We start from the raw sequence: 18395 nt of genomic DNA on the forward strand, positions 1-18395 counted from the left end.
GGAACCAAAAGATGTTTCAGGATCGAAGCAAATGGAATTCCATAGTCTCTGCCTACCCCGGTGTAGGGTGTAACATCCCTCATGACATAAGACAGATGGGGTCACAACTTTTTACTTTATATAACCTAAACAATACTACCAAAATTGTATAGGCAGAAGTGTCAGGATCGAAGCAAATGGAATTCCAAAGTCGTGAATTTATGTATGTATACCTAATGTATACATTGTTTTAAGTTTACGCGGTTATTATCATAATTAAAACACACAATAACGGGTTCTTACGGCGTTTAAAGCAGGGATATCGGAAAGATAGCAGGGATAGTGTCGAAATATCGGGAGTCTCATATCCCTGCTTTAACTTTAAGAACCCGTTATTATGTTTTTTAATTATGCATGTATGTTGAACCACTCATCATTATGTCTAATTTGTTTCTCATTTCGGATTAATGCCTGAGTCTATGAAAGGTAAAATTGCCTGGACAAAATGCCCCTACTGAAAGCCAGCTAGGGCTATCTGGACTCTTAGTGAGCTAACAGAAAACCCTCAGCACTTCTCATAGGTTTCACAAAAGTACTCAAAACAAAAACGATGCCTCTCAGATGTCTAAACCTACCTTAAATTTACAAAAACGAAGTGATCTTTTCTCTCTAGTTCATTAATAATAACTTTATGTTAGAAGCAACTATTATTAGTGTTACAATCTCTACTCGTGCACGACTTATGTAATCGACCAAATTATCAGGTCAGTGAGGCGTAGACATGGAAATATATAGTTCAATGAGTCGAATCACTGGTTTATTTTAGTTTGACGGCAATAAGGTTTCTTATAAGTAGGATAAGTACTTAATTATTTTTGACGTAAAATAGAAATCAACCAACAGGTTATAGCACGTATTATCATGATTATGTAGGTTCGTCGACATTATGACCTCATCCCACTCTAGGTGGGGTCGGTAAAACATGTCTTCTTCCGTTCATCTCTTTGACACATCTTCTCCGTACTTGTGAGTAAAGGTGTGCCTTTAGCACGCTAAATATCCTTTTTCACACAATCTATCCACACTTTCTTGGGCAATCCACTACCCAAATATCCCCTCTCTTGCTTTTCATCCGTCCTCATTATATGCTCATACTATATGAGCCTATAGCTTCTCAAGTCAGGGTTTCAATGGACACATTCGATGTTATTGTGTAAAAGAACAATGAAAGAAAGAATGAAAGAAAGAAAGAAACGTTTATTATAAAGGGACACCACAGTTACAAATACAACACAAATATATAATTTAAAACACGGAGTAACACACAACTTACAATCAAACAAAACACATAATAAAAACAACATACACGAGAAATACAAATAATTGAGTGTATGGACTGGTCAACGATGGTGGTGGTGCCCTTTATAAAAGGGCCTCACTCAGCATAAGCCGCGGCGCGAGCCACGACGCTGGTATTCTGTGGACCCTGCGCTGCAGGCACTAGCCATTACATTAAACTAATTTAGTTTATGTGATTATTTTATAAATACAATTAGGTTATACATCTAAGGTTGCCTGGAAGAGATTGCTACTTAGAAATAAGGCCTACTCTCTCTATTTCTCTTTTGTTTGTATTTTGTATTTCCTTTTTGTGCAATAAAGTATTCGTCATGTTATGTTACAAACATACTCGTAATTTACACGACTTGACTCACAGATTCAGTTTGAACTGAACCAGTCATTTGAGTCGCATCATCCCATCACTACGTTCTATTGTACTGAACGCTAATCTACATAAGTATAGGCTGAGTACACGTATTCATTCGTCTTTCAAAAGCCATTTTGTAAAAAGTCGATGTGTTACAACACTATCAAATACGAAACGAGATGCGAGAATAATCTGAATTTTCAATACAATACGTTGTATGTGAGTGTATGAATGAGTAGACAAGTGGTTTGGATGTCTTTTGAGAGTCAATTTCCTGCCAACTAGTTCTTCTTAAGTATATAAATATAATATATACAATACACGTGTATAAGTTGACTGGAGGAGCTTGGTGGCGCAGCGGTAAACACGCTCGGTCTGCGATTGTTGAAGTTAAGCAACTTTCGCAAAGGCCGGCCATAGGATGGGTGACCACAAAAACAAAGTTTTCAGCTCGAGCTCCTCCGTGCTTCGGAAGGCACGTTAAGCCGTTGGTCCCGGCTGCATTAGCAGCCGTTAATAACCATCAATCCGCACTGGGCCCGCGTGATGGTTTAAGGCCCATTCTCCCTACTCGTATCCATCCATAGGCAAGGCCCGTGCCCCTGCAGTGGGGACGTTAATGGGCTGATGATGATGATAAGTTTTCTGAAGACCATATTTCCTCTGTACGGACAAGCCTCTAGGCAAGTAAGTAGGTTTTTAAACTAAAGTCATACGTCATGGCGACAGTGGTGATATATGTATGTAACAACACTCACTTTTTACTAGAGATATCGGGTAAGTTGCCACTGAAGATAATGCTTAAGAGCAATAGCTCTCTTGTCCATGTTCAATTGTTTTATGTATAACGTGCAATGATGAATATTTGTAAGACAAAACACTTGCGCACGCGCCTGTACCAACATAAGTCGACGCTCACTTACAATGGGGGATCCAAAGAGTGACTGGTGAAAACATTTTGTTAATTACCACAATTATTTATTTTGATACTCCCAAAACAGTTGTGATGGTTCATTTGTAAAAATAGCGGCTTTAAGAAGGTCCCAGATTCGATTCCCGACGAGTATTTTTGGCTACGTTTTGTATATGCTTTGGATGGCATTCACTACATGATTAAAACACACCCGTGGTCATGGCACTTGCAACAGTGTCGAAATATCGAGAGTCTCATATCCCTGATTTAAACGCAGTAAGAACCCGTATGTGTTTTAACTATGATAATAACAGCGTAAACCTAAAACAATGTATTCACATGGCCGAGCAAATGTGGAGCTTTGATGGCTCTCACTCGAGAAAAAATAAAAATCGTAAAACACTTTCACCTGTCCATATTTCCGTGCCTGTCGTAGAAACAGACATAGGATTTGCGTCTTTAGTGCCAACTATTATAGCGAATACTGCATTTAAGATAAAATAATAACTCATTGGCGCAAGTCCGGTACCGGGATTCGAACCGGCGCTCCCCGTTTGAGAAGCAAGCCGGTGTACCACAGGACCACAGTGACTTACCTACATACACAGCCTATATACGTCCCACTGCTGGGCACAGGCCTCCCCTCATTCAACCGGAGGGGGTATGGAGCATACTCCACCACGCTGCTCCAATGCGGGTTGGTGGAGGTGTTTTTACGGCTAATAGCCGGGACCAACGGCTTAACGTGCCCTCCGAAGCACGGAATCATCTTACTTTTTCGGACAATCAGGTGAGTCAAGCCTGAAAAGTCCTTACCAAACAAAGGACAGTCTCACAAAACGATTTCGACAATGTCCCCATCGGGAATCGAACCCGGACCTCCAGATCAGAATCACAGTGACTTATTTTTTTATTTATGTATAAAAGAATTTACGTAATAAACAACCTTCCCATAGTCAATCAAAACATTTCTTTTTAACAAAAACAGTTGAAGATAGAAGATCAAAATGATGTATGATGTGACTTGGCTCATTTAAACAAAAGAATAACTTTTGACGTAAAAAAAATGAAGCTATCGTTAGCTATGATTGTTTCATTGCTATTAGCATACGGATATTTTGAGGGTTCCGCAGCTGAAAGGTAAAATCTAAGTTAGTATTTTGTTGGTCGCTTATTTAAGATGAGGATTCGACTAAAAACAAGTAATAAGTAGGTACTTACTATAAAGGTAGCGGGGATTACCATCATAGATTATTATATGTGTATGTTCACGTCTGAAAACCCTATCGGGATAAAAAAAAGATTAACGACCTACCTACACATTAAAAAAAATTAATACCTTAAAAGAATAGTCTTAAACTTGCCTGTAAGAAATTGCTCAACCTCTAGTTTTGTGAAATGAGTCATAATTTAATAATTCATTCGTCAAAATTTGACAATAAATATTTGTTGTATATTTATTCATGGTATATTTATTCCCTACGGAACCTTTTAATACGAACTCGACTTTCTTTTATATTAATACGATGTGTTTTTGTTGCAGGATTACTGTCTGCATTGAATCATTTGGATCATGCTCGGAAGAACTCTTTGAACACGACTGTGGACTACTCTAGATATGTTAAAAGGTGAGATATTCAATTTCTTCTACCATGAGAGTTGTTAGATGGAAACCAAACTCATTCACCCTGGTGCCAGGGTTATGATCCAGCCGCCAAAGCTGTTATGGCACATGTAACGACTACGTACTCACAACAGCAAGTAGTACCCGGGACCAACGGCTTAACGTGCCTTCCGAAGCACGGATTATCTTACTATTCGGACAGTTGGGTGGTCAGCTTAGACTTGTGATTCTGTCCACACTTTTAGGGATTAGGGACGTGAATTTCGGTATATATATGACTTTACTTCCAACCCAAGAAGTCACCATAATATAGCTTTTAATATATCATCAGTCTTCACCTATTAAATTGTTGTATTCATTGATGAATACGGAGGAAGCAAGAAAAGTATGTCAGGATCGAAGCAAATGGAATTCCATATTCTCTGTTTACCCCGGTGAGAATTAGGCGTGAGTTTTATTAATTTGGGGGGCTAAAAACGCCATATTAAGGCAATTCACCTAAAAAGCAATATTGCTATTTGAAGTTTGCGCACTTACTTATACGCGAAAACGTCAAATTGCAATATTACTTTTTAGATGAATTGTTTCGATGTGATCTTTTTGCCTTCCGGCCAAGTAGTTAATGCTATTTGCAGCAAATCTACAATTAGTCGCGTTAAAAAACTGTTGTTTCTCCTCATCATCAGGTACTCTTCGACCCTGGAGTGCGGCTCGTCGTACTGCAAGGATCTGGGCTACCGGGAGCATTTCCACTGCATGGACTGCACAGCCAGGGTGTTCTGTAAGAAGGAGGAGATGATCAGACATTTCAAGGTAGGTACCATGTTCTCAAAAAGAAAAAGAAAACGCAACCAACTCGCACTGTCCCTTCTGGAACTATGATATACAAAGTGATTAAACTTATATCACCCCTTTAGCATCGGGAGTTAACCATTAACTTTACTTTCCACATCAAAAAACTGAGGGTCTAAAAAGGCCACAATTTTGCTATTCATCAAAGATAGCAAAATTGCTGTTTGACATTTGTTGACATTTAATATGACATTCGTAATTTAAAATTGACGCTCAGAATAGCGTTTTCTCGTGCATTCATTCGCAACTTTTATTTTCCTGAAATTATTACAGGAAAAGAGCTGGAGGGCTAAAATGGCCACATTGAAGCAATGAAATTAAAAAGCAATCTTGCGATTTGTCAACAAATATCAAATAGCAACATTGCTTTTTAGATAAATAGCTTTGATGTGGCTTTTTTAACCCCCCTGATCTGATCTTCTAAATATATTTTTTTACCTACAGTGGCACAAGAAACGTGATGAGTCCCTGGCCCACGGGTTTATGAGGTACTCCCCCCTGGACGATTGCTCGGAACGGTTCTCTGACTGCCCTCACAACCGGAGCCAAACACATTACCACTGCATTCAAGATGGGTGCGATAAGGTAAGTACTATTCTATTATTCAGTTATCATATGTGCAGTATTCCGACTGATCAGAAATCAGAATCCTTTATTCAACGTTATTATCATGGATAAACTTGTTGAAGGTCAATGTAACATTTTTGAATTTACATCATTTCGCAAGGTGTTATGGCTGAGGAACGAACGATGCGACGAACACTATACATACATACATACATAAACAGCCTATATACGTCCCACTGCTGGGCACAGGCCTCCCCTCAATCAACCGGAGGGGGTATGGAGCATACTCCACCACGTTGCTCCAATGCGGGTTGGTGGAGGTGTTTTTACGGCTAATAGCCGGGACCAACAGCTTAACGTGCCCTGCGAAGCACGGAATCATCTTACTTTTTCGGACAATCAGGTGATTCAAGCCTAAAAAGTCCTTACCAAACAAAGGACAGTCTCACAAAGTGATTTCGACAATGTCTCCATCGGGAATGGAACCCGGACCTCCAGATCGTGAGCCTAACGCTCTAACCACTAGACCACGGAGGCTGTTAGACCACACTTTTTTGAAGAACACTATAATCATTCACATTGCCTAGCATAAGCACTGTATTCTCAAATCCAACCAACTACTTCCAGGTGTACATATCGACATCAGACGTCCAGATGCATGCGAACTACCATCGCAAGGACTCCGCGATCCTCCAGGAGGGCTTCCAGAGGTTCAGGGCTACGGAGAGCTGTGCTGCCCCGCACTGCGTGTTTGCTGGTCAACGGACTACGCACTTCCACTGCCGAAGACCTGGGTGTACATACACGTTCAAGAATAAAGCTGATATGGGTGAGTTCAAGATATCTCTCTTTTTTGGTTGGATTAAGATTGTAAAACCCAATTTCTTTTTACTAGCCAATCTATGTTGGTTAACTGCCTATTTGCATCTGGAGTATAGCCTTACGAGGGTATGACAGAAATCCGAGTTGACAGACTGAAGTAGTGAAATTTTTTCGAAGATTTGAAGAAGTTAAAGGAATATGTCCTGAAGACTACTTTTCTACTGCAAAACTAACGGGTCTAAACGGCTACATTGATGCAATTAATTTTAAAAGCAATATTCCAATATGACATTTGCGCAAATAAAAGTGCGCGATACTAACAAATTATGTCAAATAGCAATATTGCTTTTCAGATGAATTGCTTCAATATTTGTAGTTTTAATCCCAAAGAACCAGGTTTAACCCAACATTTTCTCTCTAGAAAAACACAAGACCTACCACATTAAAGACGAAGCTCTCTCCAAAGACGGTTTCAAGAAGTATATGAAGAACGAAGCTTGCCCATACCGGGACTGTCGGTTCAGCAGGACCTGCAACCACATCCACTGCATCAGACCTCATTGCAACTACGTCCTGCATAGCAGTAGCCAGATCTTCACTCATAAGAGAAAGCATGAGAGGAAGGAGCAGGAAATGACTTTTGGGTAAGATATTTAAATAAACTTAAATAGCAAACACCAACTGTATAGAGACAAACTTCTGTCTCCTATTTGTTATCAAGAATGACAAATCCGTAGTTCTAAGTGTCACCGCACAGGAGCCACAGATCACAGCCACAAACACCGCTACGAGACGCTAGACGCAGCCACAAAAGTGGCTGACGTTTTGTGTCGGCGGCCGATACGGGCCACAAGAAGCGAGTAGCGATGATTAGAAGCATGTGGCGGTCACCGGCGTCAAACGTGTGCGACTAGTCTATATAAAATGTATGAAAACTATAGGAAATATGCCAGTGGCGGCGTTTTGTGGTTGTGGCAAGTGGCTCGTATGGTACCCTAAGACAATGCGTGTCAGCGTCTTATTCTGGGTGATATCTGAGAAGGAAAATGTATCAGTTTAGGTGCATCCACACCAGAATTACTATGTTGAGTAACTATTCATGGCTGATAGTTCACTTTTTCTTAAAGTTTCTTGTCAACTGATGTGACTCCGCGTGGATGCAGTAAGTCACGTTATAGCAGACATTAGTAGTGTGTTATTTTGTTTATGCTCTTCTTTTTCTATCGTGTGGGTCGTGAGGTGCAGTACCAAGCTCATCAACTCTGGCGTTGGAGTTATTAGTAAGCCGCCAAAGGTTCTGGACATGACTCATGTAATGGTAACTGGTGCCTTCCAAAGCACTGATCATCTTCCTTAACGACATTCGAGTGATCAGCCTGTAATGTCCTAACCAAACCCTGCCCTACACCCTGGAAAGAATGATAATTAAATTATGCTTCCATGTTAACAGACTGCCAACATCGGTAATCCAATCGGCTCTTCTTCAACAAGGCGCGGACCTGAGCATCTACTCTCCTGGCTCCAATATGCACGATGACGACCTCTCGAACTCCATGCTCGATGGCGACTACCCGCATCCTTACGTAAGTACTTTATAACAGAGTTATTTTTCAAGCTCTTCTTCTTGTTCTCACAGAAGAAGATATTGCGAGCACTGCCGATTGAAGTAGTCAGAGGTGCATCCATTAATAATGAACGAAGTACCCGCACCTCACCAAGCTTTCTGTTAGATCAACTTACTATATAACACCCTCACCTTATGTTTGGCTTTATACATCAACAATATAGTACTGAGGTAAATTAATTGTGCGTAGTTAATGTAAATTGTGTGATAATGTATACATTAAATTAATCCCCAAACATCTAAATGTGGCTTACTTAAATGGTCCTTAACAACCCATTACCCGTTTTTACAAGCCGTAAAATCTTGTGGCTTGGCTTAAGCCATGTAATTGAGTGTAAAGGTGATTAGTATAGGTTACCACCATAGGGGCAAAGTTAAAGCGTTACACAATATGTTAATTATGCTTGTCCCTCTGTTTCTGTGGTACACCGGCTTGCTTCTCAAACGGCGAGGTACTACTGGACTTGCAGCAATGAGTTATTTATTTATCTTAAGTGCAGTTTTCACTAACCCAGTTGGCTGGACCATTATAGACGGCTATACGGCTCATCACCTATCACGTTGGTCTCAAGATCATGTCTATATCCCGATTGAAGTAGTCAGAGGTGCATCCATCGCAAGATGAACTAAGTACCCACACGTCACCGAGCTTTTTGTTAGACCAACTTACTAATATAGGCTTTAATTATCAATAATATAGTACGGAAAAATACTTCTCGTGTCGAAACCTGTTTCGAACAAAGAATAATTATGTTTACTTTGAAACTAGTTACGAACTTACAGTTACTACACAGCTGAAGGGTAACAGAAAGCTCGGTGAGGTGTGGGTACTTAGTTTATCTTGCGATGGGTATGCCTCTGACTACCCCAATTGGGATATAGTCGTGAGCTTATGTTATTTTATGTTAATTACGAGAAAATTCGCTGAAACAAAGAACAAATTGCAGCTACCCTGGGTTTTTACATCCGAAGATACAGCATTCGCCATCTTTGCTTTTGCATATTTTCTTCACATTATGTTTGCCTGGAAAAAAACGCTTTAAGCGATAAAGACACCATCTGACCAAGTAAAGTCTCTTTGGTAACTATTTCATTTTGTTATGGTCCAATAAAGTATATTCGTTGGTCTAACAGAAAGCTTGGTGAGGTGTGGGTACTTAGTTCATCCTTGTTGGGATGTAGTATATTTAACATTGCTATAATTATGGTTATGTGATAGTATGGTGATCTTTATCAACAACTGGCTCTTGTTAATAGAGTCATCAATTTTAACGCTAATGGACACTGAATTACCAAAAAATTGGACGTTCAATCAATTTGGTACGGGTATTAAGCTACCGTGTCGAAAGGCACCTTTTTTAAATCACCCAAGTAACTGTCGACCGCGACGCGAATTATATCAACGGCTTTAACCAATAGCCGTGTTTATTGATGCAAATATAATAAACAGTATGATGATACATCAGAATTAAACCATCTAAAGATATGGGCAGATGAAAACTTCTTAGCCTCATCCTCATTTAGGTTTCCATATAATTACCGGTATCCTTGAACACAATGGACACAAGATACAGGAATAAGGACAACAGATACAGAGAGGCACAGCAGGCCTTAATGCTCATGCTTGCTGCATGATTTCTTTCTGACAACCTTTGGGTAAAAGTTATCTTATAATCCGTGATAGGCCTCTTTACGAGGTCGAATAAATATCACGTGGTATCCAGTATTTGTGCCCGGTTGATGGCAATAGACTTAAACAGCTGGCGAGGAGTGCGTGTATGGGCCCTTAGGGGGGGGGGGGGGGGGGGGCGTGATGCTATTTGGTGTTTATTTAGTAATTATTTTTCCAGAACCCAGCATTGGTTGAGGAGGTGTCCAGGAAATACATAGAGACGTTCAACGGCGGCCAGGAAGCTGAAGACAAGTGCGTCAAATGCAGCGCGTTCAATAAGCACTACCACTGTTTGGCTGAGTGCTGCAAGATGGCACATAGGTAAGGAAACCTTTATGTCAATTACAATTAGACACAGCACCAAATAATCAAAAGATAACTTGCAGACACATTTGATTCAAAGCCTGGTGGCCCAGTGGTTGATCACCCATTGTCCCAAAGTAAGATTATCTCGGTTACTACTTACTGGTAAGTGTGTAATGGTTACATGAGCCATACCAGAGGCCAATAGCGGCTCAATAATATCCCTGACACCAGATTTGATGAAGCCGACCATTCACCTCACAACCCACACGATAGAAGAAGAAGAGCATCAATATAACCGGCTGCCATGTTTGATACGAAGTGTTAGCCTGATGGCGCTTTGAATGCGATTTCCTACGAATTCATTCCGTGCGTAGAACACATCTTGTGGAACACTACAAGTACTATGAGAGTGCTCATACTTGGTGCAAGTTAAGTCGTCGTAAAACGATAGTTGTCTTACTTTTATGTGCTCTGCAAATTCATCCTAAAACGCGTAGAAAGTGCGGCCTGTCTTAAGATAGACAGCGTGGCGAAACCTCTGGTAGATAAATAGCTAAACCGTATAATACGAGGGGAGGTCAAAAAGTTCGCGGAATGGAGGGGTTGGAGGGGGTTGGTTTGCTCGTACAGGTAGCCGCTAGTTGCACACCTCATTAACAGTATATGTACCAAGTTTGAAGCAAATCGGGTCATTAACGTTTGAACTATCGACCAGCAAACAAGTGAATCGGGAAGAACTCAGCGAATATGGAGAAAATTGAACACCGCGCCGTCATTAAGTTCCTCACCAAGCAAGGAAAATCCGCTCAGACGATTTTTCAAGAGCTGTTAGCAGTTTACGCGGACTCTGCCCCTGGTAAAACCATGGTTTACAAGTGGCATAGTCTTTTCAAGCAAGGAAGAGAGTCGATTGAAGATGACCCCCGCTCCGGACGGCCCATTGAGGCCACCACACCGGAAATCATCGAAAAAGTAGAGAAACTTGTATTAGAAGATACCCGCTTGAAGAAGAAGCAGCTTGCAGCAATGGTCGGTGTATCCGAAACAAGTATTTTAAATATCCTACATCAACATCTTGGGATGACTAAGGTCAGCGCAAGATGGGTTCCAAGAATGCTCACGCCACTTCAAAAAAGCGAGCGTGTCGAGTGTTCTCGCCAGTTTTTAGAGCTCTGTGGAGAGAATAAGGAAGAAGTTATGGCCCGGATTGTTACTGGAGATGAAACCTGGGTTCACCACTATGAACCTGAGTCGAAGCAAGAGTCGATGCAGTGGCATAAAAAAGGCACACCTCCTCCAAAGAAGTTTAAGGTGTCACAATCGGCCGGAAAGATCATGGCCACTATTTTTTGGGATACAGAAGGTATTTTGCTGATTGATTATAAAGATCGTGGTGTGACTATAACGGGACATTACTACGCTTCTTTACTGGATAGATTGAAAGAGGCTATCAAGGAAAAAAGAAGAGGAAAGCTGTCAAGAGGTGTGCTCCTTTTGCACGACAACGCACCCGTCCACACGTGCCATGTTGCGACGGCTGCCATTCACCGATGCGGGTTCGAAAAATTAAACCACCCGCCTTACAGTCCAGACTTGGCCCCCAGCGATTATTATTTGTTCCCAAAAATGAAAAAGGAACTGCGTGGACGAAAATTTGGCGATGATGAAGAAGTCAAGTCTGCAATTTCGGCCTATTTTGACAGCAAAGAGAAATCTTTTTTTTATGATGGAATAAACAAATTATTTGATAGATCCGGAAAATGTGTTAAGGTTAAGGGAGAATATATTGAAAAGGAAAAATAGTTTCGTGTTTAATTTCGACCCCCTTCCCCCTCATTCCGCGAACTTTTTGACCTCCCCTCGTATATGGGTCGTTCTTCTTTTTTATCGACAATGATCTGTCTTTCGCTCTGCTATAACATAGCATGTTTTAGAATTTTATTTAATCTTTCCATTGTCCAAAAATATAGTTATCTTATTATACTTAAAATACTAGCGAAATACTAATCGGTTCCTCGATTAGTGATTAACGTAGCTTGGTTGTTTTTCACAAAATTCTGTGACAGAGTGGTAAATCGAAATGCTGTCTCCGATGAAAAGGGCCACTCTGTCACAATATATTTTGCAATGCGCCTGCAAGGAACAGTATATTACCAAGATAAAGAGAAACACTAAATACTCCTCTACAGACACATCTCTATATGATGTTTTTTAAATATTTATTGCCGTTATAATGAAAGATGTTAAATCCGATATAACGAGAAAATGACTTCTTATTGTCGATAAAAAAGAAGAATGACCCATATACAAGTTATTGTTCTCTTCCAGCTGCCACAACACAATGGTCAAGCACGTGATGGAGCACGAACAACAGAACCAGGTGACAGAGGCGTACTTCGTGACGTACACGAGACATAACCCCTGCAGCAACTCTGCGTGCCAACACATCAGAGACATTACGCATTACCACTGCACTTGGGTAAGTAGGACGGATACTTTGGATGTGGAAGAAAATGATCCTTCTTTTTGAGTGATTTTCATAATCTGAACGTCAAACCAAAAGTCTTTGATATAGCTCATGGAACTTATTTAAGTATCTAACCGACCAAGAGTTTCGTGAAGAATTTATATTACTAAAATCTCATTTTGGAAGGCATTTTGAAAGAAATACCTTAAAATTTACGAAATATGTATTAACTTCAAATATTATTGAAACTTTAATAATAAGTGAGATACATAAATTACAAAGTGTTACTCCTATTTTCCAGGAGAACTGCGGCGCAGTGATTCTGTCTTCAGAGGAGCATCCGTTCAGGCGTTTGGAGCACCATCGCCAACACGCGATCCTCAGCCCAATGTCCCCGAACTTGGCTGCGAGATTCGCTCCCAATTTCACACCGCAGCTGTCAGCGCAATTACACCCAAATATTACAGCGCAATTGGGACAAGTGCCAACGTTGGCCAATCTCCCTCCTAACTTGGCCCAACTAGCGCAGATGACGCCAAACTTGTCGTCCCCGTTGACGCCGAATCTTCAAGCTCAGCTGAACCTTGGACCGAGTCCTGGAGTGGTGCCACAACAAGTGAACCCTTCTAGTTCTTTGGATGAAATGTTCAGTAGAAAGAGGGGTAGACCCCCGAAGAATAGGGTGGTTGAAGTTTGGACTGATAATGTAAGTATTCCTCTAACACACGTTAATACGACCTTTCATTAAAACGTACTTTAAAACTGTACTCAAAAGCTGCTTGTTATACCTCATTCTCTGTTGTTCCATGACAGAAGAAGGTTTTCCCCTCAATAAAACTTATCTCTGCCATTATTCCTACAGATAACACCTCAAGCGATATTTACGTCCTTCAAGCTGCCTAAAAGCAACCAGCTCCCTCCAGTGGTACCATCACCGGTCATCGCTACCATCGAGGAATTCCCGGTAAGCACGAAACTCAAAGCAAATTCCTTACAAACTTTAAAAACTGCAACTAAATGTTCGAATTTCTCTTTGCAGCGCATTAAATTCCAGCATTTCGAGGTCTACACTACTCCGGACTCTTGCGTCCAGTCTTACCCGAACTGCCAATTAAGAATGACGAGACTCCATCTGCACTGCTTCAACTGCAGCTTCTCCAGCGAGACCCATGTCATCATGGAAACCCATATGAGAGAATCGCATAACGTAAGCCCTCTCTTAGAAGGCTTCGACTACTTCGGATCCTTCGATCAATGCGGCGGGAAGAGCTGCTTTAAAAACCAACTTCGCGCCCACTTCCATTGCGCCCAAGGGAACAACTGCCCCGCTATCTTGACTCAATACTCGGCTTTAGCTACTCATAAGCACGGAAGAGGTACTCCGGTGATAAAGAGTGAGGAACAAGAAAAGATGTATGAAGAAGCGAAGGACTATTCGCTTAAGGAAAGGGCTTCAGCTGACTCCGTTAGTTCGGCGAAAGAACCTAATGAATCATACACACCGACTAATTTTAGCATCAAGAGTGAGTTCGAAAGAGAGCAAGACAACGTTTCGGGTGAGTGTGTATCCATAGCTTTTTAATTTGAATATTTTATTCATAAGCAGTCCTAACTTAATTCCTTTGTATACTAAGCTACGTTAGTGGCCAATATCTGACGACTATAGTAATTTTTTACATACTTAAGTATGTATATTTTTTGTCAAACGTCACCTGTCCAGCTAGCCAGCAAAACTACTGTGCAGCTGCTCACAATACTGTTTAGCCAAGAAAAAGTAGCGGCAAGAAAAGCACTCTAGCTTTAAACTCAATATTTATTTCAGTAGTAAAAGCGACGGGAACCTTTTATCCGTCATCGCATTTGAGAAGCAACACGTCGTCGCCACGAAGCATCTATGACGCGTCACCCTCAAAGGATATGAAGCTCCGAATGGACTTTGACCAGAAGAAATTTGAGATGCCCAAGAGTTCTGGGCCCACAATTCCGCCGTCGTGCCACGACCAGAATTGTCCGTTGAACAAGAACGCTGGTGGAATGAACCTGCACTACCACTGTCCGCATTGTAGTCAGGCCTATGTGGACCTGAAACTGCTCTTCAGTCATATGGTTAAGAAGCATAGTAATCAAGAACAAGGCCCGGTTGGATTGGCTGCTACTAAGGTGAGTGTAATATAGTAACTTTTAAATCAAATCAAATATACTTTATTGCACAGAACTAAAATTTCAACAATCAGACATAATTTTAATCATTATCTTCAGATGTATTTCCCCCAATTGGGAGCCCTGAGCCTATATTATGTTATTATCTTCTTCATTGGATTTCGGTTTTACGACTTTAAGTCAAAGATTAAAATGCGCTTAGAACTTTTGAGACTCGAAGAATGATATTAAATCCTGGAAAGAATTTCCAAGTTTTGTTCTGTCTAGTCGAACGAAATTATATGCAGTAACACATATTCTACAATACAACAACACAAGTTTGTAGTCCCTAATGAAGTAGACAGAGCCAAAAATAATCAGACAGTAAATCGCAGCCAATTTTAATAAAGCCGAGATTTCCAGACGCAATAGTCAAACTGGCGTTTGGATTTTAAAAGGACTTTCGGTCGACGACTATAATGATTAATTTCATTGACAATTTGACACAACATGATAATCCATCATAATTAGATTGGTTGGACACAATGCTCCTGTCAGTTTTTAGGACATGCCCGGGAAGATAAGGAGCTGAACGCAATCTATGTTTTTTATCAAAACCATTTATAAAATAACAGTTTTCCATCCCGATTCTGTTTCAATCATCGCCTACTTTTAGTCAATATAACAGTGCCAACTGCCTACAGGAGACGTTGGAGAGAGAATACCCAGAAATATCGATCTTGCCTTCCACCGCGTCAGCATCAGCTACCAGCCAGGTGCCGTCTCCAAGTCAACGGCCTCCAAACCCTGCTGAGCAGGTAAGAAAAAAATTAAATGGGACTTAAGGGAGACGCCATTCCCAGGTGGGAAGCCGAGCTGCATCGTGTGACTGATGCTGCAGAGACTTGGTTGAGGGAACTGGATATATGATCCACGCAGGATTGTATTTGCCATACGCTATAATAATAACCACAAGTTTGAAAGCTCTTTAACCCTTTCACGGACAAAGATCATGGGTCATTGATGGTTCATAATAGGTAATATGACACCTTGGGATCGGAACGTTATTAGACGTTCTGTCCTTGAAAGTGTTAACCAGTGCTGTCCTTCATTTACAATAAGTGCAAGAAAGAAATAGATAGTTTTAGCTATATCATGTTAAATTAAAATTACGTTGATTACCTGAACAACCACCATTTTCACATGGATTGGATATCAGAATCGTCCCGACTTGACAAGAGTCATGGGTTCATGAGTCATGGGTTGAGACCAGAATTTTTCAATATTTTCTTCAGCTAAAAACTAAACGTAAACTGTATTTTTGCATTTTAGGTGCAAGCCGTCCAAAGTCTTCTTCTCCAACAATACCTAGCTGGTGGAAGGAAGGGGAGCCTCCAAGATCAGCTGAAGATGCAACAGCAGTATACGGCCTCGCTGGCGGGGCTACCTGGTCTTGCTCAAGTCGCACTCTTCTCTCAAGGGTAAGAATTTTGAGCCTTAAACAGGGGGATCAGCATTAAAATTAAGCACACCGTCTACAGAGTCCTCAGTGCCCCCTATTCGCCCAGTCAAGTGGTGATTGCCATCCGCGGCAAACCTACAATCATCACGTCAATATGTACACTTTAATTCAAAGAACCTTCACGTGACGAGAAATTAAAAATAAAAGTAATAAATAAAACTTAACTAATAGAGCCGTGATATCCCAGTTGGTAGAACGCTTGCCTCTCTCAAGGAAAACGTCGTGAGGAAACATTCCCACATTCCCGAGAAATGCATTTTCGGAGGTATGTGACCTAACCTGTATTGGGCTGGATTTCCCTTCGCGGGTTGGAAGGTCAGACAGGTAGTCGCTTCTGTAAAAAACCGGACCTGTCAAATCGTCAGGTTAGGTAAGCGGACCCCGTGAAAAGCTTATAACGAAAGAAATACCTTTTATTCTTAAAACAACTTTTTCTTGTCCTGGTATAATGCGCGAAAGCCAAAAAGAGTTGTAAATTGAACTTTGTATTTCTCTTTCTAGTGGATCTCCTTTCCCTCTCTACCCGATGATGTACCCGCCTGAGTTGCTTCTGGAACAAAGTCTGCTGCAAGGGCATGGTCTTCCACCGGGACTGGACAAGGAGGCTGAACTTATCGCTAAGACGTAAGTATAATACCGGCGAGCATGCTTGAAGACTTTGATGAGAGTGGAAGGTGCTGTGTCAAGATCGTAGTTAGCGGAATCCCCTGGTCTCTATCAACTCTAACAGGAAATATGCGTGATCTGGGGGGTTAAAAAGGCCAAATCGAAGCAATTCATCTATGAAAGCAATATTGCTATTTGACATTCGTTTGCATTGTGCACTTACTTTTATATGCACAAATGTCAAATTGCAATATTGCTTTTTAGATGAATTGCTATGATATGGCTATTTTAACCCCCTGATAAATATATGCATATATTATACATAATACCTTCCAACCCCAAGTTTAAGTCACATACTTTCGAAAGCTTATTTTAATGTTTGCCTTCTTTTGCACTGTCTGCCCCACTCAAATAACAAATCAAACGTTGAATACGGCTCTCTTCAACCCAAGACAGTGTCGAGTCACTTTTGTGCACTTCTGGGCCCTTATGACCCAACCATGATTTTTAAATATACTCGAATACATACATACATAAACTCACGCCCGTAATCCCTAGTGGGGTGGGCAGAGCCACAAGTAATCAAAGACAACTTGCAGCCACTGTTGATACGATGTCGTAAGCTAGATATGATGAATCTTATGGTGATAAGGAATCAGCCTATCGCCCATAACATTAGTCCATCATGTTAGAGAACACAATCCCTCTCTCGGTTTTTACGACATGCCCGGGAAGACAAGCAGCTGAATGTGTTCTATGTTTTTTATTTGCTCCCAGAACAGCGTAAAAGCAACATATATTCGACAGCAGTATATTCGACTATCTTTAGTTATTTGGCCTCTGTATTAATCTGTGAATGTTTGTCCAGGAGGCGTACTCATTCCACCCGAGGGCCACATATGAGGGTGTTGAAAGACGAACCTATTCCTGAAGGCTACCTCCGATTTAGGTTCAACGAAGACTGCGCTTATCAGCATTGTGGATACAGGTAAGTTGTACCTCAAATCGTTACATACAGTTATGAGCAATATCATGTACTCACTTTACATATGTACAGCTCCATGAAGTGTGGGTATTTAGTACATCTTGCGAAGGTTGTACCTCTGACTACCAAAACGCATCGCCTAGCGCGTCTTTCAATGTGAACAGCGAAGGAATGGAGCAGCTGCTTTCACTATTCGTTTCCAAAACATTAAGATCAACAGCTGATCGCAATCTATATTGTGACTTCCACTCCCAAATATTACTATTTTTTTTTATTTCAGAGAGCATCAAACTCACTTCCACTGCACCAGAAAAGATTGCGGTTATTCTTTCTGTGATAAGACGCGATTCGTTCAACACACTGCTCGACATGAAAGGTAAACCATCTAGTTCCTAACACGTGCGTGCGAGCGAGATGGACAGTCCGCGCGCTCTTTTCCTCCTTAACGACTTAAATAGACTAAAGAGATCCGCAACCGGGGGTGAGGTAATCCTAGCTCGTACCTATAAGTGCGGGGCGGAGTGTCCCTTCTATATTCCTATTATCGTTTGTTCTACGTCTGTGGAGGAAACAAGAGAAGTGCGTCAGGATCGAAGCAAATGGAATTCT

The 18395-nt window shown here is 41.1% G+C and overlaps 1 protein-coding gene across 6 annotated transcripts in view; it reads left to right on the forward strand.

Annotated features, from left to right (window-relative positions):
* The window catches only part of LOC126377805 (zinc finger protein castor homolog 1-like), a 132758-nt gene that overhangs the window by 106952 nt on the left and 7411 nt on the right, over positions 1-18395 (forward strand). For 4 of the 6 annotated variants that reach the window (XM_050025657.1, XM_050025661.1, XM_050025662.1 and 1 more), the window contains 17 exons: positions 4144-4228; positions 4911-5037; positions 5521-5661; positions 6271-6472; positions 6887-7109; positions 7916-8048; positions 9940-10082; positions 12396-12546; positions 12836-13240; positions 13397-13498; positions 13574-14090; positions 14357-14694; positions 15378-15491; positions 16006-16154; positions 16697-16819; positions 17670-17789; positions 18067-18162. In XM_050025657.1, coding sequence (XP_049881614.1) covers positions 4144-4228; positions 4911-5037; positions 5521-5661; positions 6271-6472; positions 6887-7109; positions 7916-8048; positions 9940-10082; positions 12396-12546; positions 12836-13240; positions 13397-13498; positions 13574-14090; positions 14357-14694; positions 15378-15491; positions 16006-16154; positions 16697-16819; positions 17670-17789; positions 18067-18162 — 3169 coding nt within the window. The remainder of the gene's footprint in view (positions 1-4143; positions 4229-4910; positions 5038-5520; positions 5662-6270; positions 6473-6886; positions 7110-7915; positions 8049-9939; positions 10083-12395; positions 12547-12835; positions 13241-13396; positions 13499-13573; positions 14091-14356; positions 14695-15377; positions 15492-16005; positions 16155-16696; positions 16820-17669; positions 17790-18066; positions 18163-18395) is intronic. The other 2 variants (XM_050025659.1, XM_050025660.1) reach the window with 2 other exon arrangements.

The sequence above is a fragment of the Pectinophora gossypiella genome, chromosome 24 (assembly GCF_024362695.1).
Source record: "Pectinophora gossypiella chromosome 24, ilPecGoss1.1, whole genome shotgun sequence".
NCBI classification, from domain to species: domain Eukaryota; kingdom Metazoa; phylum Arthropoda; class Insecta; order Lepidoptera; family Gelechiidae; genus Pectinophora; species Pectinophora gossypiella.